Genomic DNA, 24,652 nt, shown 5'->3' on the forward strand with positions numbered 1-24,652 from the left:
CTGATGCCCAGCAAGCCAAACCTGAGACACCAATTTTGCAGCAGAGAAAGGGTTTACTCACAAGTCAGCCAAGCAAGATGGGAGAACATATCTCAAATCCGCCTCCCTGAAGGTGAGGGGCTTGGGATATTTATGGAATAAAGCTGAGGCTTGGGGAGCATGGGGAAAGGTGATTAGAGATCTTTTCTTTTAAGTGAGGTAATCATCATTCTACTCAGGCCAATCTAAGCTACATGCTTCTCCACGGGATGCAAGTCCAGAAAATGGCAGGGTTAGCATGCTCTGAGGGTGGAGTTTTGAGTCCTCTGACGTCAAAAGGACACTGATTGGGCACCTGTGCAGACCCACTTGGAGGGTGGGTGGTCCCAACCAGTCTTAACTGGCTTGAGCTCAGACTGGACACAGCTGACTCCAAGTTCCTGAAAAACAACTCTGGTAAACATCTTATTGTTTAGGCTACGTGACACTTGGAGGACATGCAAGTTTTTATAAAAACAATTAAAGCAAGCTTGAACCATGAAGGCACGTTACAGTTCACTACTTATTAAGCAAGTTACAGTTTAATGGATCTAACTGATGACGTTCCGTTTCACTTGCCTTTTTGAGTTACCGATATATCACAGCCACTTCCCTGTGTCAGCACATGAAAATCTAGCTCAGTAGTTCTCCCAAGGTTGGTCCCCAGACCAGCAATATCTCTGTCACCTGGGAACTTGTTAGAAATGCAGATTCTGGGGCTCCAGACCTCCTGAGTCAAATGCTTTCAGGCTGGGTGTGGCTTTTGCTCCACATAAATGGGGAGCCCCGGGAGGGTTTCAGCAGAGGAAGGACATGATCCAATTTCTGTTTTGACAGGTGCAACCCGAGGGTGAGAGATTAAGGAAGGTGGGGACCAGGAGAAGCCTACTGCAGTTGTACTGGAGATATGGCCATGACTTGGATGGGACTGGTGGCCATGGAGGGGGTAGGAATGGGTTGTGTTCTTTATCGGTTTCTACAGTGCAACCAAAGAAATATGCCACTGATTTGGATGCCTGGAGTGAGAGGACTAGAGTTGAGTATGACCAAAAGGTTTGGGGCCTGACACCTGGAAAAAATGGAGCAGACATTGCCCAAGACAGGAAGACAGAGGGAGGAACAGATTTACGAGAGAGCAGAGAGAAATCAGGAGTGTCATTTGAAGGTGTGTTATAGACTGTTTGTGTCTCCCCACCACCACCAAAAAAAAAAAAAAAAATTCATATGTTGAAATCTAATCCCCAATGTGATAGTATTAGGAGGTGAGGCCTTTGGGAAGTGATTAAGTCATGGGGGTGGAGCCTCACAAATGGGATTAGTGCCCTTGGAAGAAGAGACATGGGAGCAAGCTCACCCCCTTTCCACCATGTGAGGACACAATGAGAAGCTGGCCGTCTGCAACCCAGAAGAGGGCCCTTGCTGGAACCCAACCATGCTGGCACCCTGATCTTGGATTTCCCACCTCCAGAACTGTGAAAAATAAATTTCTATTGTTTATAAGCCTTTATTATAGCAGCTCAAACGGACTAAGCATGTGAAGGTGCCCAGTCGGTGGCTGGATATATTCATGTGTCTGCATTTCAGGGGAGAAGACATATCTAGAGACAAATTTGGGGGTTATCCACCTATAAGGTGGTGTATTCGTTTCCTAAGGCTGCTCAACAAATGACCGCAAACTGGGTGGCTTAACGCAAGAGAAATTTATTCTCTCACAGTTCTGGAGGCCAGAAGTCTGAAATCATGTTGTCGGCAGAGTTGTGCTCCCTCCAAAGGCTCTAGGGGAGATTCTGCTCCTTGCCTCCTTCAGCCTCTGGTGGCTCCAGGTGTTCCTTGGCTTGTGGCCACATCACTCCAATTTCTGCCTCTGTCTTCACAGGACCATCTCTCTTTCTCTGTCTCCTCTTCTGTTGATGTCAAACCTCCCTCCATCTTTCTCTTATAAGAACACTTGTCATTGCATTGGGGGCCTACTTGGCCTACGATCTCATCTCAATACCCTTCATTACATTTGCAAAGGCACGTTTTCCAAAGAAGGTCACGTTCACAGGTTCCCAGGATTAGGGTATGGACATACCTTTTTAAGGGGGCGGCACTATTTAACCCGCTACAGATTGTATTTAAAGCCCTTCGTAGGACGATTGTGAGTGGAGAGAGATACCCTCCACCCCCACTCTTTTCTTCTTGTTCACCTCTGTGTCCTCAAGGTCTGACACAGCCATTCATAATAGAGGGATGTAGTAGTAACAATAAGTAACACTTAACTAATGCTCTGTGCTAAGCACTGCTATAAGTACTTCATATAATTAACACATTTAATGCTTAAAACATTAAAATTGAGATCTCGATTTTACAAAGAGCTAAACGCACTCACCCAGGCCACACAAATAGGGTTCTAATCCAGGACATCTGTTCTCTCAAATAGCAGGAAACCCCCTTGGCCCAAGTAGAGGAAGCTGGCTTGCTTTAGAGAATCTCACATATTACAAACACAAAATAAATTTACTGAAGAACACCGGATGCTGCTGTCAGCTGAGATCCTGTGATTGGAGCTGGCATAAAACAACCGTAACTCTAAACATGACATCTCTTGGTATCAATGCCACTCAGGCCTCCAGGGAGCACTTTCCCGCCTCTCTGGCTGATGCCCTCCTGTGTCTGAGTGTGATTCTGGTTGTGCCACTGCCAGTGCTGGAAACAGATGCTGCTTTGGGGTGTGTAGAGGATTTGAGCACCAGACAAGTTTAGGTAGGAGAAAAGACAAATTATCTTGTGTATTCGTTTCCTAGGGCTGCCATAACAAGGTACCACAAACTAGGTGGCTTAAAACAAGAAAATTTTATAGTCTCACGGTTCTGGAGGCTGCAAGTCCAAAATAAGGTGTGAGCAGGGCCATGCTTACTCCCAAGGATCTGGGGGAGGATCCTTCCTGGCCTGGGATCCTTGGTGTTCATATGCTTGTAGATGCATCACTCCAGTCTCTGCCTCCAGCATCATGTGATGTTCTGTGTGCACGTCTGTGTCCAAATTTCCCTCTTATAAGGACATCAGTCATTGGATTAGGACCCACCCGAGTCCATCATGACCTCATCTTAACTTGATTACATCTGCAAAGACCCTACTTTCAAATAAGATCACATTCACAGGTTCCCAAGGGTTAGGATTTCAACTTATTTCGGGGAGGGGGGGTGGACACAATTCAACCCACAACACCTTGTCAAATGAAATCTAATCATGCAGCATCCAAGTATCATTTCCCAGCACTGCCAAGCACCCAGTGAAAGGCTTCTCTTTTGTGTTCCAATGTGCAGGATTCCAGAGAGAGTAACAAATTAACACAGCATTTGTTACAGCTGCACATTGGGCCAAGAAGTATTTGGCAGTATTAAACAATGTATTATACTTTTAAATATACATGTGTAGAAGCTCTAATGTAACAGGTGTGAAATGTAAACCCATTCTTTACAGGGGCAACTACAGGGATACTAGAATCACAACTCGTTTTATTTTTACAAAGTATTAAATTGGATTTATTTAAAATCTCAGCTTATAAATAGTTTATAAATAACTTTTATTTGCTTATTTAAATTAAACTTAATTAAAATACTTAGTTTAAATAATTTTATTTAAACTTTTGATATTTGCTAATTATATCAGCTCTGTGCAGGGTTTTTTATGACAAATTCGAAAGTTTTAGAATAAAGACTTTTTTGAAACACGACAGAAGAATAATTTTCATTTGTGCTCTAGCTTCGGGAGATCAGAAGCGCCCAGGGAGGGAGGGAGGAAGACCCATGCTCGCATCGTCCACCCTCTCCTGCCCAGATGGATTTCCAGAAGCAGGGAGGTCCCCTCTGGCGATCACCGGAGTAGGAGCCGCGCACCTTACTATCTCAGCCCAACCGCCAGGTGGAGCCAGAGGTACCTGAAGTCCTCCGGAGTCGTTCATCTCTATGATCACCGCTGCGGCCTGAGCAACCCGGAAGCCGTCGCTGGGCAAGGAGTGCTTCCAGGTAGGAGCTGGGTGACCCCGGCTGCCTGCGGCGACAGCAACCATGGGGGCGCACCTGGCCCGGCGCTACCTGGGCGATGCATCGGTGGAGCCCGACCCCCTGCAGATGCCCACCTTCCCGCCAGACTACGGCTTCCCCGGGCGCAAAGAACGCGGTGAGGCCCAGTGCGCAGGCGCGGCCGGCGGGAGTTTGGGGTGGGCGCCGGAACCCCTGAACCCCGGGGTCGGCTGGGCTCGAGCGTCATGCACTGTGTCTGGGTTCAGCCCTGACCTCGGCCCAGAGGAGTCCAGAGGGCGCGCGTGACCCTGCCTGAGTGTGGAGGCATTCCAGGCAGAGGACACTGTTTGATCAAAAAGCCCGGGGGCAAAAGAGAGTGGCGATACAGGACCTAATGAGGCGGTAGAAGTTGGACTTAGTCCTGGAGTGAGTGGGGAACTATGGGAGGGTTTATCGCGGAAGGGATGTGGTTATTGTACCTCTGTCCAGATGTCACTATTTTTAGGTATGCTAGAGAAAACACAAGGGGGGGCTCACGCCGCATATACTGTCCTGCACGTTGCTTTTTTAATTCGTTAATATCACAAGCATATCGAGCGCCAGTCCTGGACCAAGTCCCAAGTTGAGCACCGAGGATGCAGCAGGCACTGACTAAGGGGGAACTCACAGCCCTATAGGGAAGACAAAGGAACCTGGCGGATCTTGATGATGGCCCCTGGGAGTATCAAGGCGGGCTTTCAGGAGACTATGACTGGAAGCGAGGCCTGCGGGAGATGCGGAGGAGTTGACCACACCGGGACCAAGGACAGGGGAGAGCTAGTGCTTCAAAGCAGAGGAGGGACACGATCAGATTTGCTTTATCAAAAGGTCACGCTGACTGCCAGGTGGGCGACGACTTGGAGACAGGGAGACCCCTAAGGGAATGGGGTGGTGCAGAGAGGTGTGGATTTAGGAGAATGTTGGGAGGTACAGTCCTATGGTGTCTCTGGTGTCCTTGTAGTTCCTTCAGCCCCACTGGAACCTGCAGTCCATCAGTACCCCCACCTCCTTATCATGTCAGTCCTTCCCACTTCACACCCTGCTTTCCCATTAATGTTTTGCAAATACCCAGAGCCGCCCACCCCATCCCCTCCTCTGTCTTGCTTAACCAGAACCCTGGTTAAAGCCAGCTCTCCTCCGTGGCTCCTGTCCCTGTGCAGCTGAACATCGGAGAAAAATACCCATCCTCCCTGACTGGTCTCGCAATTGCTCCCCCAGTTGACTCTTCATGCTGCTGTTTTCCTGTCACATTCCCTGGCCCTTCGCTCTCTCCTGCTCCTTCCTAGACCATGGTTTCACGCCTTCTGTCTCAGACTCCAGCACCTCCTTTCAGCTAGTCACTTTGTATCCTCTTAAGAAAACAGAAGCAGCCAAAAGAGCTCTCGTGGGCTCCCTTCATCCCTGCTTCCTACACACCCTGGACTCCACCTTCTCTCCTGTTAGCCCAGATGATCTGCCCCGACTTTAACTAAGCCTCTGCTCCAGGTGAGCCCTCTGATGCCCTCCATCCCATCCTCTCACCTACCCAAGGACCGCCCCCAACCACCCTCCCTCTCTTGCAAGGTTGATTTTCCTATCAACATGCAAATACACTGTTATTTCTGCTGTTGTAAAATCCTCTCCTGGGGCTTCCCTGGTGGCGCAGCGGTTAAGAATCCGCCTGCCAATGCAGGGGACGTGGGTTCGAGCCCTGGTCCGGGAAGATCCCACATGCCGCGGAGCAACTAAGCCCATGCGCCACAGCTACTGAGCCTGCGCTCTAGAGCCCGCGAGCCACAACTACTGAAGCCCGTGCGTCTAAAGCCCGTGCTCCGCAACAAGAGAAGCCCCCGCAATGAGAAGCCCGCACACAGCAACGAAGACCTGACACAGCCAATAAATAAATTAAAAAAAAATTTTTTTTAAAGAAGTTTTACTCTTTTTTGTGTGTGTGTGTTGGGTCTTCGTTTCTGTGCGAGGGCTTTCTCTAGTTGTGCCAAGCGGGGTCCACTCTTCATCGCGAGCCTCTCACTATCGCGGCCTCTCATTGCGGAGCACAGGCTCCAGACGTGCAGGCTCAGTAGTTGTGGCTTACGGGCCTAGTTGCTCCGCGGCATGTGGGATCTTCCCAGACCAGGGCTCGAACCCGTGTCCCCTGCATTAGCAGGCAGATGCAACCACTGCGCCACCAGGGAAGCCCTAAGAAAACTTTTTTTTTAAATAAAAATTTAAAAATCCTCTCCTGGCCCCACCTCCCCCTCCAGCTACCTCCCCACCACTTCACCGACAGGGCTGTGGTCAAGCTTCCTCCCCACCCTCACTACGTCTGTATTGCAAAGCCCCGTTGTCAGATTCTCAGGTCTAACTGCACTACGGCAGCAGCAGGCACAGCCGGTCACTGCCACTTCCTGGGAGCCCCTCTTCATGTGGTCCCAAGACCCCACAGCTCCCGCCCACCTCCCTGCCTTGTAAATGCCAAGGCGCCCCACTGTGTGGGTCTCTCCTGTCTCCACCCACTCCCACCACTCCCTGGGGGTCTCTGCTAGTCCTCTGGTTTCAAATGGCTGCTGTGCACCAGTGCTGGAGTTTTTATCTCCAGCTGGGCCTTGACCCTGAACCCCAGACTCATGGACCTCACTGCCTGCTTGGCGTCTCCGCTCCACATTTAACGGGCATGTTGCACTCAGCAGGCCTGAAACAGAGCTCCTGACCTCCCCTACCAACCCTGTGCCTCCCCCTCCAGCGCTGACCACCACATGCTCAGGCCGAAACCCCTGGGGCATCCCGCCTGTCCTCCCACTTCAAGGCCTTTGCACCTGCTGTTCCGCTCTTGGGGATGCCTTACCCGGGTGTCTATGTGACCCACTCCCTCACCTTCATATGCCACCTTTTGAGGGAATCCTCCATCTAAAGTTCTGACCCACCTCCCCACACTGCCTCTCTCTCTCCCTCGTTTTATTTTCCTCCCTAATACTTAGCATTGTCAGGCATCCTACAACATCTAGCTCTACCTGTTTGTTCTGTGTCTCCCTCCAAGAGCAGGGAGGGATCCTTGCCTGGCATGTTCCCTTGTATAGCCCCAGCACCTAGCACACAGTAGGTGCTCCATAAATCCTGGCTGCTGACTCATCATGCTGGAGCATCACGTGTGAAGCGCCACCTTGACATGGAAACCATCAGGGGCTGCAGGTGGACACAAGGCCTGGGGCTCAACTCTCTACGGGGTGGAGACCGAAGCCATGAATTAGAATGAGCGGAGGGCTCTTAGCAAGACCCACCAGAAGCCAAGGCTTAATGTTTGGGCAGCTTCATATTTGGACAGCCATAGAGACGGGAGGAAACCTGGGGAGGGTGTGGCAGAGAGGGGGGCCACGGGAAGAGAATGTTCGAGAAAGGAGGAGCATCTAGGACCAGGAAAGATGGGGTAAGTTGGAGAGGGGGCGGGGGTTCCCTTGAGGATGCAGGAAGGCTAGGTCCTGTGTGCCCCATGCTGGGTGGGGACAGAGCTCAGGACCACCAGCACAGCGGGCGCGCGCTGGGGTGTGTGCCCACGATTTCTGACGGCCCCCAAATGGGCCCCAGTTGAAGTGAAGGTTGATTTCATCCCCCTGGGATTTACCAGGTGGGTGGGGCAGCAGGACGAGGATTATTAGTTCAGCTATGAGGTGGGCAGAAGCTACGCCTCCACTGAGAGGACAGAGCTGGGATCCAGGTCCCCCAGGCAGACACACAGACACACACACACCTCTGCAGGGTGGGGCTGTCTGGGGAGTGACCCCAGGGGGACGGGAGGCAAGAATCTAGTGTGGATTTTGAGGTGCTCGGTGATGGCGGGAGAGGGACCCTGCCCATCTGGGCCTCAGTGCTGGGGGTTGCTTGGCCCTGGCTGAGCCCCACCCGTCCCCCGGCAGAGACGGTGGCCACTCAGCAGGAGATGAACGACGCACAGCTGGTGCTCCAGCAGCGGGACTACTGCGCCCACTACCTCATCCGGCTCCTCAAGTGCAAGCGCGACAGCTTCCCCAACTTCCTGGCCTGCAAGCACGAGCAGCATGACTGGGACTACTGCGAGCACCTCGAGTGAGCCCCACGCCCGCCCCGAACCCGCACCTGGCCCGGCCCTGGGCGCGCGGCTCCAGAGGCAAAGGACAGCAAACTAGCACTGAGCTTCTAGCCAGGCTCCGCCTCAGTAGAAAGAGGAATCCCAAAGGGGCTGTGGGGTGGGGTGGGCTGCTTTGAGGTGCCTACAGGAGCGGCCACGCCCAGTTCAGGTGGGAGGCCCAGCTCCTGCTCTGGGCCCACGGGTGTCCACCCCAGGGGAGGGGGCAGACCCCAAAGTTACATCACAGGCACGCAGGTCTTCCCTACTTGCGACCCCCTCCCAGTCCCATCAGCTCCCGAGGCTACCCCTCCCTCCTTGTACTCTGCCTGCAGCTACGTGAGGCGCATGAAGGAGTTTGAGCGGGAGCGGCGGCTGCTCCAGCGGAAGAAGAGGCGGGAGCAGAGGGAGGCGGACATGGCCAGAGGCCAGGAGTCCGGCGACGTGGGCCCCGGGGTGGCCCTGTAGTGGCCCCGCCTACCACCCTGTGGACCAGTCAAAAAAATAAAAGCCTCCAGGGCCCTCATCCCTGGCTCCGCCTCTTTCTTTGGTGTGCTGATCCCCGAAGCGACCCCCAAAAGAAACACCGCCGAGTCTGAGTCCAGCTGGGCAGGCAGGTTTTATTCCAGATGCTGGAGAGCAGTGGGTCCCAGTCCTCGCCAGAATGGCACTGGGGCGGGGGGCCACGAGCCTGGCGTGGCTGAGCCTGGGTGAGGGGGTGCCACTCAGAGCAGGAAGGGGATGATGGGCATGCGCAGGGGCGGGTAGTCTCGGAACTCCTTCAGGTAGCTGCGGTGCTTGCCCTTGGCCCAGATGGTCATCTGGGTGAAGCCCACCAGGGAGAAGAGGGCCACTGTGGGGTGGAGCAGGGGAGTCAGGGAGGGAGGGCTGCACACAGCAGGGGCGGGCAGGGCCCCCCGGGGAAGGGGCAGCGGGCTCACCTGGGAGACACTGTGTCATGATGGCAAAGCCAATCCAGGACCCCACCTGTGGGCAGAGCAGGCAGGGTGAGGGCGGGCAGGGCTGGGCAGCCCCAGCTGTTCTAGTAAGGGGATGGGGACCACACGCCAGTGCCAGAGGAGCCTGGAGTAAGGGGGGGACTACACGATGAAGCTGCCCCTCAGTCCCCAATAGCCACAAGCCCAGCTGGACACCTCCCAGGCCCTATAGAGGCCACAGTCTCCGTTTCCAACTGTTCCAAGTTCAAACTGCAAGAGCAGCCACGGAGCCAGGCAGCGCCCCCTCCTAGAAGCTAGCCCTCCACATGGGACCCCAAGCCCCAGGAGGGAGAGGAGAGGAGGGCAGACCCTCACCTCGTAGGTGTAATTGGGGCAGGACACCAGCAGGAAGAGCCATGTGAAGGGATTCTTGGTGGGGTATGGGATCTTCCTGGTCTTAGACCCTGGGAGGACAGGACAGGAGTGAGACCCGCTGGCTCAGCCTGCCCAGGTGGCCATCCCCCCTGCCCGGAGCAGGCCACTCACCAGCTGGCCGCAGGTCCCGCAGGGCCATGTGGATGGAGAAGTTGCCGAGCTGGCAGATCTGTTAGAGAAGCAGGGTCAGCTCGGAGCCCCCACCCCGCCACCCAAACTCCCCGCACCGTCATCCGTCCCAGCCCGCTTACCACAAAGATGGCGAGCGCCAGTTTAACCTGCTGAGCTCCGTAGGCTGAAGAGGAAGCAGAGAGGGGAAGCCCGTGAGGGGAGAGCCTGGGTGAAGGGGTGTTCACAGGGGGAGCAGGGTCCGAGGCCACTTACTGGGCGGTGTGTAGAGAGGGTGGTTGATGTAATAGGCCATCCACGCGGCGAAGCCCCAGTAGTAGGTGCAGTTCTGAAAGGGAGCAGGGCCGGGATGGAGCCTGGCCCAGTGGAGGGCAGGACCCAGGTGAGGGGGACCAGGGAGTGTAGGGCCGGGGGTGAAGGGCCTGGACAGGCAGCTGGGGGCTCACCTTGAAGATGTTGCGCAACGGCATGGTGCCGTGGGAGAAGCGGTGCACGAAGAGCGTCTCCAGCAGGCGCTTGATGTAATGGAATGAGTGGCAGATGCAGGCAAGGCTGGGGGCGGGGAAGCCAGTTCAGCAGGGGCAGGTCCAGCAGGCCTTCCCCTCCCCCGCCACCTCCTCCCACCCGGCCCCACTCACTGTACCACCGTGTGCCGACTGGACGTGAAGTCATATTTGTGGCCGTAGATGAAGGGCACCCGAAAGTAGAAGAGCAGATAGATGAAAAGGGGCCCGGCGTACTCCGTCAGGAAGACCTGGGGAGGGGAGAGGGGAGTCACCCCAACGCGGCAGCCGGGAGACGAGGCCGCTGGGAGAGGGGGTCTGCACGCACCGTTACCCAGCTGATCTGGGCCCCCAGGTCCCGGAAGTAGAGTGTGGCCGTGGTGCCCACGGGCAGCTTCTGCAGAACATCCTCATCCTTCAGGGACTTGCCCTCTGCGGAGAGTCGGGCCAGGGCTCAGGGCCTGCCTGGGCCTTCGCCCAGGGCCACCCAGGAGCCCGGGGGCAGCCAAGCAGACAGCTGTACTCACTGGGGTCCAGGCGGAGGGACTGGCGGGCGGGGTACCACTGTGGATCTGTAGGGAGAGTAGGGTATCACAGCGCACAGCCTGGTGGGGCCCGGGGTCCCTACAGCTCCTCCGGCCCCCGGGCAAGATCTCTGAAGTTTGTGTGGCTCCAGGACACAGACCGGAAGAGCAGGCAAAGCGGGATGCTGTCCCTCCCCAAAGCCCAGCAAGGGCGTTCCTGTTGATGGCCACACGGGGGCGGGTGCCCCAGGCAAGCCCAGAGAAGCCTGGGCCACACTGGGGGCGCATCTCTGCAGGCCCTTGAGGGAGAGGCATGTAGGACGGGGTCCTACCTAGAGGCCCCTGCCCAGAGGGGTCGCGGGGGCAGTGTGGCTGGGCCCTGGACTTACGGCTCTTGGTGAAAAGGTTCTTGATCTCGGCAATGGTGGCTTGGGGCTCCACCTGGGGGAAACACAGGCCAGGGACCAGTAAGCCGTGGGCGGGGAGCCCGGGACCCAGAATCCCTCTTGGTGAGGTGGGATGGACTGGGGTCCTAGGCAACTGCCATGGGAGGCGGGAGGGTTGGGGACCAGGCCCCCCAACCCACGTAGCCGACAAGGTAGCCATGGGCCTGAGGGCCATTTTAACCAGGCAGCCAGGTCACCCCTGGACTGGCTGGGAGATGGTTTGAGCATGGGAAGCCAGGCCCACTTCGCCTCTCCTCTCCACCCCCAGCCACGACTCCCCCCAGAGTAACAGCCCTCAACGTGTTCCAGACCTCCCTGGGATGGGACAAACCCCTTCCCCTGGCCTGGCCTCGGAGTGGGGCCGGTCTCAGGACTCCACCTCCTTCCCAGGCCCCAGAGCCGTGCAGGGTCCACAGAGGCTGCTTCACCTCCTTCTCACACTGGGAGGCCAGCTCCCGACCACACCCAAGGGCCAGGGTGCTCTATCTACCCTGAGGCGCAAGCTGGCTGGGGCAGGCCCAGGGACAGTACCCCTCCTGCACACCCTGAAGGGCAGGGGCTGGGTGTCAGGACCCAGGTGGAGGGGCACTCCCATCTCCCTGGGGGCCAGGAGCCCAGGAAGGGGTAGGTCGCAGGCCCAGCACCCTCAGGCCAGCACAGTCTGCACCACGGTCCTACCTTGTCCAGGAAGCACAGCTTCTCCCGGGTCTTTGCGTCCAGAATCTCCACCTCGAAGAAGAGAACGGCCTTTTTAGGTTTCTTGATCGTCTTGTGGGGCATGGGCCGGGGGAGGCCATTGAGGCCAAAGACGGGGCCAAGGCCCTGGCTGGTCTCCCGGGCCACCACGCTCACGCTCAGGTCCATGCCTGCCCCGCTCTGCCTGCTGCAGCCAGAGGCCCCAGCTGCCGGCCGTCAGCCCCCACCACAGACCTCCCCACGCGAAGTGCTCTGGGCCGGGCCGGCGAGATCATATTCTGCCGCGGTGCTGGAAGGGAGCCCGTGCCTGCCTTGGCTCCGCCAGCTTCTGTGCAGATGTAACCCGAGTGGCCCAACAGCCACGGCCCAACTAAATATAAAACTGCCCCACACTGAGCCCCCCAGGAGCCACGCCACAGACCTCCTGGGAGGGGGGACCTGGGGGCAGCCCTCCAAGGGCTGAGTTGCCCTGACTGTAAGGCTTTCGAGTGGACATGGACCCCCAACAGCACGGGGGGAAGGGAGATCCCCAGAACAGGAATGGAGGCGCCTCCTGGCCTCCCTGCCCAGTGCAGAGCAAGGGCCAGTCACCAGGAGCAGGGTGAGAGGCCAACGGGCCGCCCAGGCCCCAGCTCAGGCCCGCAGAGTTCACTGGGCTTGGAGAAATCCCAGCTATTTTGAGAATCTGCAAGATAGATCATCCATTTCCCCTTCTGAGCTGTAAGAGACACTCTGGATTATTCTCCTTGTGCATTTGTGTTCCCAGGGAGGTGACAGATTCCGGCGTTATTGGTGCAGAGAGCCTCTCTCTAAGTGTGGAAAGGGTCAGGAAACCAGGAAGTTTCCAGCAAGCGCCCCCAGCCTAGGCCAAGACCTTGGCTCACACCTCCCCAGCCTCCCTCTCCACCCGTTTCTCACTAGGTCCACCCAGGCCTTGTTCAAGGCCACCTCCAGGGCAGTCTTCCCACCATGTCAGCCCAACATAGCACCCTCGTCCAGGCCCTGAGCCCCCCAAAGCCCAGGGCAGACAGCCTGAGCACCGCCCCCAACTCCACTCTCCCTGAGCCCCAGGCAGTGGTGGGACCGGTGGTGCAAAGGGGCAGTGCTGGGAGGGAGGGAGCCCCCAGGGGGATGTGACCCACCCATTCTAAGCGGGTCTGAGAAGGCACCCGGCCCAGCTGTGAATGGTGTGAACTGCTGGTGGAGCTGGAGTGAGGCCCAGTAGGGCCCGAGCCCACCATGTAGGCCTGAGGGCCCTAGTGTAGGGCTTGATGCAGATCTTATTAGACATGGGGACGTGGCAGGCAGGGCTGGGTCTGACCCCAAGTCGGCCACTGGGCAGCAGGTGCTGAGGACCCTTCCCGCCTGGTAGGCCCTCAGTCAGAGGCAGCATGGAGAAAAGGGGCAGATCTTAGAACCCCAGGGCAGGGCCCCAGACAGGGCTCTCTGAGGGCATGCCCACCCACCTAGGGCCACGCCCCCCAGGAGGAAAGGGCTCCCCTCACACACACTCCACCACCAGTGGGAGAGACAGGGGGCGTGGTGTGCAGCACACAGGACTGAATCCGGCCCTGCCACGCTGTCACTGGGTGACTCTGGGGCTGTCACTTCTCTCTGAGCCTCAGGCCGGAGGCAGGTAGGAAAGTGTGTACCTCGAGGGGCTGGCGTGGTACCTGACAGATGGGAGGTGCCCCCAAACCTCAGGCTGTGAGGACAGACTTGAGGAGACCCTGAGGGCCTGCGATGAAGGGAAGGGGATGGGCCTGGGTTCAGATCCCGGCTCCCCTACTGGCCAGGGGGTCGCTGCAGCACACTGGCCTATTTGCCCACCTAGGCTCTACCCACCCCACGTCATGGACAGAGGGCAGGAGAGAGCCCAGAGCCCAAGAATTCCTGTCTGATGCTACTGTTACCACGCTAGAGAGTGCGCCTGCTGTCAACTGGGGGCTCTGCATGGCCACGTGGCCCTGGGGGGCAGGTTACTGAACCCCTCTGAGTCATGGGGATAACAAGGCCAGACAGAAGGGCCAGAAAGAGGGCGCTGCTCACACTGCCCCGAGTGTCTGGCCCCACCAAGGGGCCTCTTGGAAGAGGGAAGGGGTACAGGCAGAATGTGCCCGAAAGGGCGAGGATAGCATGGCCCCGAGCAGGCAAAGGGCCTGCTGCCCTGTGGCTGCAGGTATATTAATAGTTCCTGGGTCCCAGGCGGGCAGTGCCCACATGCCTTCGGAGCTCGTGTGGTCCGCAGGAAGGCTGCACCATGTCTACTGGGAGAGCAGGCCTCCGAGTTCCTGCTGAACCACTCAACAGCTTAAAATACAACCAGCCCCTCTCCCTGCCGGCCAGCTGCTGGGGGAGGGCTGAAACCCTACCATCTCCCCACAACCTGGGCACCAGACCAGGACCCAGGAGGAGAGTATGGGACGTCGGGGCCCCGACTGGCTGCTGGGAAAGGAAGCTGGGCAGCGGGAGAGGGCGGCTGGGACAGGGGCCACCCTCGGGCCACCCTCCCAGCAGCCGCGCTGCAGCTGCTACGGCTGCCACCGCCACCAACACACCCAGGCCAGCCCGAGGCCGCAGAGGAGCAGCGGCGCCCTCACAGAGGTAAGCCCGGCCGGTGCGGCAGCACTCAAGGCCCCGGGGCCACTGGGGAGTGGGCTGCCCCAGCTCAAGGCCACTGTGACAGGTTTGGTCCTCATTTCCCATTTCCTGTCCCCAAATCTCCACCGCAGGAGAGGTCTGAAAGGCCCTGGGCAGGGCAGGGGGGTGGGGATGCGGTGCGGGGGAGCCACAGGACCTCTCTACCATCGTACAACTGCCTGTGCCTCTCTAATTATTTCAGAAAAGTAAAAATTTAAAATTTTAAAAGCCAAGTGGGAAGAAAAAAAAATAAAAAATTTAAAAAATAAAATAATGTATATGTGTGTATATATATATATATATATACACATATATATATATATATATATATATACACACATACATATATATATATATATCAGGTGAGAGAAGCCAGGTACAAAGCGGTCACATGTTTACGTGAAATGCCCAGAATAGGTAAATGGAAGGAGACAGAAGGCAGATTGGTGGCTGCCAAGGATGGGGCGAGAAAAAGTTGTGGAACTAGACAGAGACGGTGGTTGCACAACACTGAATTAAATTCACTTTTAAATGGTTAATTGTACGTCATGTGACTTTTACCTCAATAAATCATTTTTTTTTAAGGGCAGGGCTAGCAAACCGGTCCCAATTACCCATAAAGAGAAAAGGTCCAGGGTCAGGGAGCAGCAGAGGCTACCCACACCTCCACCCCACCTGATGAGGGCCTCAATATGGGGGAGCCCATCACGCACTTCCCAATCTGCAGTCCCTGAGCTTACCCCCTACTCCCCACCCCATGCTCTGCGCCCCAGCACACTCCCGCCCCCTACGCTTGTCACACACACACACACACACCCCTGAGCCTGCCCAGGCCTGAGGCCAGCCTGGGGTGGGGGGGGCCCAGGATAGGCCCAGGACTGGGGTGAGGGGCACAGGTGGCTGCTGGGCAGAGCCCCAGGCAGGGGTCCTGAGCACAGAAGGGGAGGCAGCAGGCTCAGGCCCTACCCCGGAGAGAAGGCAGGCAAGGGACAGGGGATAAGTGAGTGGTGGGACTTTTCTGAAGGAGCCGGGGGCAGCTCTTCCTGTCCCCATGGAGGGAAGGGGCTGGGGGGACAAGGGGGCAGTGATATGTTCAAAGGATGAATGAAGCAAAGCCCGTGAGGGTGTCACTGACCTGAAGTCTGGGCACTGGCCACAGGCAGGGGGTGTGGCCCCAAAGCCTCAGGCACAGTGGCCAGACAGAGGGCAAGGACAGGCAGGAGCCCTGGCCTGGGGCACAGGAGGGTGGCTCTAGGATGACAGATCCCCAGCCCAGGAGGAATTCTCACCCAGAGGCCCCAGATTCCGGGGCCCAGCCAAGGGCAACTCATGGCAGCAGGAGGTCAGGGCTGGTGGGGAGTGGGGGGGCCGGACAAGGGGCAGGGCACAGCCCACCCTGCAGGCTGCAGCCCTGCGCCACCCAGAGGGGAGTACCCAGAGCTACTGCCGGGCAGCAGGGCCCACAGGCTTCACTGCCTTCGTGGAAATAAAGATGCTGCTGATCCAGGTAGCCATAGTAGAAAGAGGGGTGCCCACTTTCTGAGCACCTGTTTCAAGCTAGCATGGTTGCCCAGAGCCTCAGGTAGACAAGGCTCCTGGGATGGTCCCCACATGGCAGATGAGAAAACCAGGGCTCAAGAGTAGGAGAGGGCTTCCCTGGTGGCGCAGTGGTTGACGGTCCGCCTGCCGATGCAGGGGACACGGGTTCGTGCCCCGGTCTGGGAGGATCCCACGTGCCACGGAGCGGCTGGGCCCATGAGCCATGGCCGCTGAGCCTGCGTGTCCGGAGCCTGTGCTCCGCAGTGGGAGAGGCCACGACAGTGAGAGGCCCGCGTACCGTAAAAAAAAAAAAAAAAAGAGTAGGAGAGGCTCAGGGCCTTTGCACATGCTGTTCTCACTGCCTGAATCGCTCTCCCCCAGACCCCACAGGGCTCCTCCCTAACCTCGTCAGTGAGACCCTTCCTGACTGTCAACTTAAAATAGCAACCCAGACATTTACCGTCTGCCTCCCACTGGATGGTCAGCTCCAGAGGGCAGGGACTGTCCTGTCCTCAGTCACTTCCCAGCACCCAGAACAGAGCCTGGTGAGGAGCTGTTCTCCATAAGCACCTGGGGGAGGCACCTTGCCCAAGGTCACATAGGCACCTTGCCTCAAAGCCCCCTCCCCACCACCCTGTGAGCCAAGGCCTTTCCCTCACTCCTCCTTCACACTTGGGGGGATGGGGGCCTGCCCACCACACCAGACCCCAGAGCAGAGGTGGGCGTCCCAGTGCAGGAGCTGCTGCAGGGGGGCTTTCCCTAGCCTGGGCCGGTGGCCTCGCTCCAGGGAAGCCTCTGTGAGGCCTGCAGACACACCCGCCCAGCTGCGGTGACCCTGTGCAGCCCAGCATTCTGGCTACCAGACCCTCCTCCAAGGAGGGGGCCACCGCTCACCAACGCAAAGGGTCACTGATAGGCCAGCTCTGGCTCCTAGGGAACCCTGTCGTTCTTCACCAGCATCCCCAACACAGAAGGGGCTCCACACTGACAGGCTCCACACACCCTGGGCCCTTGGAGACGGCAGCAACACAGGCACAGCGGCCCCTCACAAGGAGGCTCTGAGGTCAAAAAGACTCACCTAGTTCCTGGCTGTGTGGCCCTGGACGAGTAACCCAACCTCTCTGAGCCTCCATTTCCTTATCTACAAAGTGGGCTGCCCCCACCTGCTATCTCACAGGGTTACTGTAAGACTTACAGATAATAACCACCACCATTCTGGCCTGTGTGAGGTCCGGGGCAGGGGGTGCTAGTGCACAGGGGGTGCCAGAACAGAGAACAGTGGCATGTTCTGCACCAAGAATTGTGGGGAAAAACAGAGTATGGGGGGCGGGGGGGGTCAGGAGTTGGGAGGATGGCCATTTTAGACAGAGTGGTCAGGGAAGGCCTCCCTGAGAAAGTACACAAACATGTCCAGTCTAGAATAATTCTTTTTTTTTTTTTTTTTTTGCGATACACGGGCCTCTCACTGTTGTGGCCTCTCCCGTTGCAGAGCACAGGCTCAGCGGCCATGGCTCACGGGCCCAGCCGCTCCGCGGCATGTGGGATCTTCCCGGACCGGGGCACGAACCCGTGTCCCCTGCATCGGCAGGTGGACTCTCAACCACTGCGCCACCAGGGAAGCCCCTAGAATAATTCTTATAAAGAATAAATGTTATCAGACCGATACTAGCAAAATAGAAGTGGCAGACACACAGGGAGCCAGGCCCCTCCTCCCCAAGTCCTCACCACGATCATGAAGGGGCCCAACCACACCAAGGTCAGAGAGGTGGTGCAAGGAGCTGACGACAGTGAGCCTGAACCCTAACAATAGCAAGACACGTGCGGATGGCAGAGGCTGGGCTGCGGCGAGCGTCCCTACTGTAGTTCATCACCACCACAGCCGAGGTGGCAGCCGCCGAGACTGCCCCGCTCTCCACTGCCCCCTTGTGGCCGCGGCCTCTGCTACCACCAGCTGGAAGGGTGTGCACAGCAGCTGGAGCTCCAGGTGAATGAACCGGGCACATCCGGTGCAGGATGGGATCAAGAGAGTGAACGCTAACTCTGGCTCTGCCAGTCACCAGCCAAGAGGCCTCGGGGAGCCACTGCCTCACACTCCTTCCTTCATTCACTCATCCTTTCCTTCCTCCCCTCTTCCCCTGGGCACTGCAGTGAACAAACCCCTGCCTTCACAGAAGCTGCATCCCAGGCGTGGGCTGGGGGTGGGTAGGGACACACAATAAATAGTGGCAGGTTTTGCACCAAGAGTTGTGGAGACAAAAAGAGAAAGGTGGCAGGGGTGGGGTGGGGGAGTATGGCCATTTTAGACAGAGTGGTCAAGGAAGGCCTCCCTGAGGAAGGGGCATCTAAACAAAGGCCAGTGGAACTGAGGGAACACGTCATGCATACATCCAGGGGAAATGCGTTCCAGGCAGAGGGAACAGCCACTGCAAAGGCCGAGACTGGACTGTGCCTGGCATGTTTAAGCAGCAGACCACTGTGGCAGGAGCAGAGTGTGGAGGGGGTGAGCGGGAAGACACAAACAGGGAAGTGATGGGGCAGATCTTGCAGGGGATTGTGGGCCACAGGGAGGACTCTGGCTTTTACGCTGAGTGAGGTGGGAGCCATGGAGGGTTCTTGAGCAGAGGAAGGATGTGACCTGACTCAGCTGTTCCTAGGCACCCCCGTGGGAAGTGAGAGACCAGGGCAGAAGCAATGATGAGGGCAGGAGTAGGGAGATGGCCATGGAGGGGGTGAGAAGTGGATGTGGGGATGGGGGGCGGGGGTGGGTCTGAGGCTCTGACCTGAGCCTCAGAAGAGAGAAGCACCAAGTAGGAGGGCGGCAGGAAAGGCAGGCACCGCCTGAGCCCAGGCTGGAAGTTTGCAACTGCTGCTCTACCCTGTGGGAGCTGCTACACAGGCGGGGCACCCGGGGCCCAGGCACCAGTGCCCAGAAAGCCTCCCAAGCCAGGAGCCTGGGCCCCTCTCAAGCTTCAGTTTCCCCATTTTCATAAACACAGCCAGGCCCAGTGTTCCTCAGGCCCCTCCCACCTGTAAACAAGACGCAGTGGCCTCATGGCAGAGTCTACATCCCCGGGCCTGGGACAGGGGCGGGCACAGGCCTGAGAGTCAGCTTGGCCTCCTGGTCACCCTCATCACTTCCCGCTTCCGTGCGTCCTAAGATGGAACCTGCCCAATGGGTATGGGTTACAACCGCAGCTGCTTCCCAAATGCCTCTCCTCACCCTCTCCTTTCAATCCCCATGGCAGCCGAGGGAGCTGGAGCCATTAACTCCATTTCACAGATGGGGAAGCTGAGTTCCAAGGGGTTAGGAGTGCACCCAGCTCACGCAGCAGTAAACTCCTGAGCCTAGATCCCCACCACACACCAGCCTCTGGGGCTGCACCCCCAGCCAGCGCGCCCCGCAGAGGCCCCCATGCAGTGAGGGTGCAGTACAGCACACCCTGCCTAGAGCAGGCTCGCTGGGACCCCATGGGGTCTGCCTGCCAGAAAAGGGCTCTTCAACCAGGATGCCTTGTGCTGGGCAGCCTGGCACAACCCAGTCAGTACCTGCAGGGGAGTGTGGGCTCTGGTGGGTGACATCTCCCGACGTGGGCGCACAAGAGGCCTAGCTGAGGGTACAAGCCCTGCTCAGTGCAACCTAGAACTCCAGGCAAAGATGCAGAGGGCCCAACAGGTCCATCAGCCGGCCAACCTGGGCACTCTCGGCCCCCAGAGCGCCCACACGGGGCACAAGGGCTGCCACACCCAGAGGACGGAGGCCTGGCCTTGAGCAGCACATGCCAGACTGGCTCACCCACTTCACAAATGCAGAGGCTTGAGCATGTTCACCTACACTCAGCGGCTCAGCACTTTCGGCTCCCTCTCCCTTCCACTTTCCAGAAATATCGAAGTCACACTACTCATGCCAGGGCAGCTGAAAAGACCTGCCAGGACGCCAGCACAGGCCACACCTGCTCGGCCAGAAATACCTCCTTCCCCAGTGGCCTCACTCATGACCCCATTTCTCCTGGGGGGATTGCACAGCCTCCCTGAGGTGCCACAGTGGTTGGGGGGTGGGGGAATGTTGCCCAGGGTAGAAAGGGCAGAGAGAGACTGACCACCCACTCCCAGGTCCTCAACCAGCTGGCTCCTGCCTCCCACCCCTGGTAGCCAGAGGAGAAGTGGCAGGGTCTGAATGCCAATGTCCCTAGGCTCTGGGATCCGGGGCCAGGAGAAGCTGGCAGAGCCCCAGGCAGCCCAGTAGCATCCAGCCTTGAAAGACATTCTTCCGGTGCTCAGGTGCCCCGGCTGGTTGCTGTGACCACAGAAGGCCCAAGATGAAGGAGATGCTGGGCCAAAAAAGCAGGACTCTGGGTCTTGGGCCTGAGAGGGCCATGCTCTTTGACCAGCTGTTTGCTGGTGCCCACAGCCCACACACCTCCCTGGGCAGTTACCGGCCGATGGGGCCTCCAGGGGGTGCTGTCCTGGACAGAGCTGTGCTGCAAGGGCCTATTCCATTGGAAGGGCCGTCACTAGTATCGTCTATCAGATGCTTACTTTGTGCCAAGAACTGTGCTAAGACCTTTACCTGCACAACTCACCTAGCCTCACCTGCGCCTGTAAGCTAAGGACTGTGACTCCAGTTAGGTGGCTCAGAAAACCAGGGCTCGGAAACCAGGGGGCCCTTGCCCAAGGCACGTAGCCCAAAGAAGTACCAGAGCCAGCACCGCCCCCACCTACCTGGGCCCAAAGACTCTCACTGCTCAGCATCACAAAGCAATACCTCCTCCACTCTGGGGAACAGGGCCAAATGCTAACAGAAAACAAGGAGAAACAAAGCCTGGACCCAATTATCTGGAAGGCAGCCCCCCCTCAACTTCCCTGACATTACAACTCCAGCACACCTAGTCTCCAGAGGTCTGGACAATGCAGAACATGTCACCTCCACAAGGAGCGCCCTTGGGAGGCTGAGCCTGCTTGTCCCCCGGCCCCAGCCTCCCTTGGCCCCGGCAGAGTCAGGCCATACCAAGGGCGAAAGGCCTGTCACCCCGATACCACCCAGAGGGGCTCAGGCAAGATCAGCAGCTCTCTCGACACTTCCTGCATGGTGTCCTGCCCCAGGCTAAAGCCACCAATGAACCTGGAAAACCAATGCCATAGGGGTGGGGGGCTCCCCAACACTGAGCAAGAGGCAGTGCTGCAGAGGCCAAAGTCAGACCAACCTCCCTGCCTGAGCCCTGTCTTCTCCATCCGGTAAATGCGAATGTTTGTAAGAGGACCTGACAGAGATGATTCCCGTGGCGGATGTGGCTAAGAACCCCGCCTAGTGGTCCTGAACCCTGCCTGCTTATGAAACCCACCGGAAGAGCCCTGGCCTGGACAACTCAGACAAGGAAATCGGGATCTCTGATGGAGGGCCAGGCATCCACAGCTTCGAAAGCTCCCAGGTGACAGATGAGGCGGCCAACTCAACCCGGACTGCCTTCCTCAAACAGGGTCCTGCCCTTTGGATGAGGCCCAAAACCCTTAGCACAGCTGACTGACGTGCCCTCCCAGACCCTTCCAGTGGAGCCTCAGCCAACCCCCCTGGTCGCTCTCTACCCCTTCCCTGCTCCCTTCCCCAGCACCAGCAAGCAGGGTGCCAGCAGCCAGCCTCCCCCAGCTCATGCTGGCCTGCTAGGTTTGCACTGTCACCCCACTTTACAGACGAGGCAGCCAAGGCTCAGGAGCCCCAAGGACACATGAGTTACAAGCTCCAGGGGCAGGGCCCTGCCTGCTTTTCCTCCTTAGAACTGAACGCTTTTCCTCCAGGGCTGCCCCTAACCCCAGACCCCCGGAAGATGGCCCCGATCTGCATCCGTGCACCACTGGCCGGGTCAAGGTTGGTGACCACATCTGGTCTCTCTCCATCTCTGGGCAGGAAGGCACTGTCAAAGCTGGAAGAGGTGGTGAGGCTGAGCTCTGAGGACACAGGCTGACCAGAGCAGCAGAAGGCGCTCATCCAGGCCGACCTACACCCAGCACGCCCAGCCCAGGTGCAGCAGGCAGGTCAGTCTACACCGGGGGGAGTGCCACTTGCATGACAGCCCAGTCTGGGACCCAGGTGGCCAGCCTTCTACCCGCAGCAGCAGCTACCACCTCCTGCATGCTCACAACGTGCAGGCAGGGAGGCAAGTCCTCGACACAAATTATCTCCTTTACTATTAATCCCCTTTTCCAGGTGAGGACACTGAGGCTCACTCATTCACTGCATAAATAGTGACTGAATACCTACTACATGCCAGGCACTGTGAAGGACTCTGGGGGTTCAGCCCTGGAAGGAGAGAAAAAAAATCCTTGCCCGTATGGAACTGACATTTTCACAGGGAACAAAGACAATAAAATAGTCACACATGATATGTGCCATGGGAAAAACAAATCGGGAAAAGGGGACAGGGAGGGACAGGTGAAGGGAGCTGGCAGTTTCATGTAAAGTGGTCAAGAAAGGCCTCCCTGGGACTTCCCTGGTGGTCCAGTGGTTAAAACTTCGCCTTCCAATGCAGGGGGTGCAGGTTCGATCCCTGGTCAGGGAGCTAAGATCCCACATGTCTTGCGGCCAAAAAACCAAAGCATAAAACAGAAGTAATGTTGTAACAAATTCAATAAAGACTTAAAAAAAAAAAAAAAAGAAAGAAAGACCTCCCTCAGGGGATGTTGAGCCAAGCCCTGAAGGCAGTTAAGGAAAGGGCAGTTGAGAGATCTGAGACCATGTAGGCAGAGGAATGGCCTGTGCAAAGGCCCTGAGGTGGAGCATGCTTGGCGTGCTCAAGCAACAGAGCCAAGGCCCCTGTGGCTGGGGGCAGGGTGGGTAGCAAGAAAGAAGGAGGTGAGGGCAGGGAGGTGATGGGTCATACAGGGTCTCCTGGGCCAGGTGAGGACTATGGCTTCTACTCTGAGTGAGGTGGGAGCCACAGAGGGTTCTGGGCAGAGGAGGGATGTGACCTGGCTTGGGTCCTTAAAGGATCCCTCTGGACTATAGGGGAATAAGGATGGAAGCAGGAACACCAATAAGAAGTTATCAAGATAGGGGCTTCCCTGGTGGCGCAGTGGTTGAGAATCCACCTGTCAATGCAGAACACACAGGTTCGAGCCCTGGTCTGGGAAGATCCCACATGCCATGGAGCAACTAAGCCCGTGAGCCACAACTACTGAAGCGTGCGCTCCTAGCGCCCGTGCACCGCAACGAAGAGTAGACCCCGCTCGCCGCAACTAGAGAAAAGCCTGCACGCAGCAATGAAGACCCAACGCAGCCATAAATAAATAAAGAAAGAAAGAAAGAAAGAAAGAAAGAAGTTATCGGGCTTCCCTGGTGGCGCAGTGGTTGAGAGTCTGCCTGCCGATGCAGGGGACACGGGTTCGTGCCCCAGTCTGGGAAGATCCCACATGCCGTGGAGCGGCTGGGCCCATGAGCCATGGCCGCTAAGCCTGCGCGTCCGGAGCCTGTGCTCCGCAACGGGAGAGGCCACAACAGTGAGAGGCCCGATACCGCAAAAAAAAATAAATAAAAAATAAAAAAATAAAAAAAGAAGTTATCAAGATAAAAGGATGGCTTAGACCAAGGGGGCAGCAAACTGTGGCCTACAGGCCAAATCTGGGCCACCACCTGTTTTTGGACAAGCTAAGACGGTTTTTACATGTTTAAACAGTTGGAAAAAATCGGAAGCCTATTTTATGGCACATAGGAATCATACAGAATTCAAATTTCAGCATCCGCAAACAAAGTTGCATTGGAACATGGTCATGCTCACTGGTTGACATACTGTCTACGGCTGCTTTTGTGACAGTGGCAGAGTTGAGAAGCTGTCACAGAGATTGTAGGGCCTGCAAAGCCTAAGATATTTATCATCTGGCCCTTCACGGGTAAATCCTGCCAATCCCTGGCCCGGGCCAGGTGATGGCAGCAGTACTGATAAGAAGTGGTTGTATGCCACATGTATTCTGAAGGAAGAGATACAGGATTTGCTGACTTCTGGACAGGAGGTGTGAGGGAAAGAGCTGAGTCAAACAGCCTGGGGCCTGGTGATGAGAAGACTGGAACTGCCATTAATCGGCAGGGGTTGGGGGGCAGCACAGGTTGGTGGTGGGGAATCCAGCCTCAGTTTTGGACACGTTGAGTCTGAAATGCCCACTGAACATCCCCAAAGAGATCCAGCTCACTGAAAAACACCACTCCTCCTCCCTGGGATCCTATGAAAACATCTGTAAGCGAGCAAACTCAGTGCTCTTCGAACCCTTTTTGGTCATGTATCCCTAAAATAATTTTGCAAATTTCATGTCCTCCCCCCAAAAAAAGATTTTTAAGTTGACACCTAATTTTTTTTTTTTTTTTTTTTTTTTGCGGTACGCGGGCCTCTCATTGTTGTGGCCTCTCCCTCTGCGGAGCACAGGCTCCGGACGCGCTGGCTCAGCGGCCATGGCTCATGGGCCCAGCCACTCCGCAGCATGTGGGATCTTCCCGGACCGGGGCACGAACCCGTGTCCCCTGCATCGGCAGGTGGACTCTCAACCACTGCGCCGCCAGGGAAGCCCAACACCTAATATTTTTTACCTGAGCTTGAATAGTTGCAAAGATGTCACTTCTGGCCAACTGTAGATATTGCAAATTTTATGTAAACATTTACGGGGCTCTGTTAAATCTCACC

At 57.0% G+C, this 24,652-nt stretch overlaps 2 protein-coding genes across 3 annotated transcripts; one reads left to right on the plus strand and one right to left on the minus strand.

Annotated features, from left to right (window-relative positions):
* Nucleotides 1-3,993: 3,993 nt before the first annotated feature.
* On the plus strand, nucleotides 3,994-8,668 carry NDUFB7 (NADH:ubiquinone oxidoreductase subunit B7). Its single transcript, XM_079702604.1, has 3 exons — nucleotides 3,994-4,182; nucleotides 7,955-8,123; nucleotides 8,478-8,668. The coding sequence occupies exons 1-3, from the start codon at nucleotides 4,071-4,073 to the stop codon at nucleotides 8,608-8,610; spliced, it is 414 nt and encodes a 137-aa protein (XP_079558730.1). The 5' UTR covers nucleotides 3,994-4,070; the 3' UTR covers nucleotides 8,611-8,668.
* An 83-nt stretch (nucleotides 8,669-8,751) lies between these two features.
* On the minus strand, nucleotides 8,752-11,981 carry TECR (trans-2,3-enoyl-CoA reductase; the record flags this gene model as incomplete). 2 transcript variants are annotated; one of them, XM_079703946.1, is made up of 12 exons in its annotated part: nucleotides 8,752-8,995; nucleotides 9,084-9,129; nucleotides 9,456-9,544; nucleotides 9,627-9,684; nucleotides 9,767-9,810; nucleotides 9,900-9,972; nucleotides 10,091-10,196; nucleotides 10,283-10,398; nucleotides 10,476-10,579; nucleotides 10,675-10,719; nucleotides 11,061-11,112; nucleotides 11,796-11,981. In XM_079703946.1, 12 exons carry the CDS (start codon nucleotides 11,979-11,981, stop codon nucleotides 8,868-8,870), a joined length of 1,047 nt encoding a protein of 348 aa, XP_079560072.1. In that variant the 3' UTR covers nucleotides 8,752-8,867. The 2 variants fall into 2 exon arrangements, with proteins under 2 accessions (XP_079560072.1, XP_079560073.1); XM_079703947.1 differs by lacking the exon at nucleotides 10,675-10,719 and having other exon boundaries at nucleotides 11,796-11,913.
* Between the last annotated feature and the right edge of the window lie 12,671 nt (nucleotides 11,982-24,652).

This window comes from Hyperoodon ampullatus (genome assembly GCF_949752795.1).
Source record: "Hyperoodon ampullatus genome assembly, chromosome: 4".
NCBI lineage: Eukaryota > Metazoa > Chordata > Mammalia > Artiodactyla > Ziphiidae > Hyperoodon > Hyperoodon ampullatus.

Coding starts and splice junctions, on each gene's coding strand:
- NDUFB7 (XM_079702604.1), top strand. CDS start 4,071: ATGGGGGCGCACCTGGCCCGGCGCTACCTGGGCGATGCATCGGTGGAG. Junction 4,183..7,954: donor CCCCGGGCGCAAAGAACGCG/GTGAGGCCCAGT, acceptor GTCCCCCGGCAG/AGACGGTGGCCACTCAGCAG. Junction 8,124..8,477: donor GACTACTGCGAGCACCTCGA/GTGAGCCCCACG, acceptor CTCTGCCTGCAG/CTACGTGAGGCGCATGAAGG.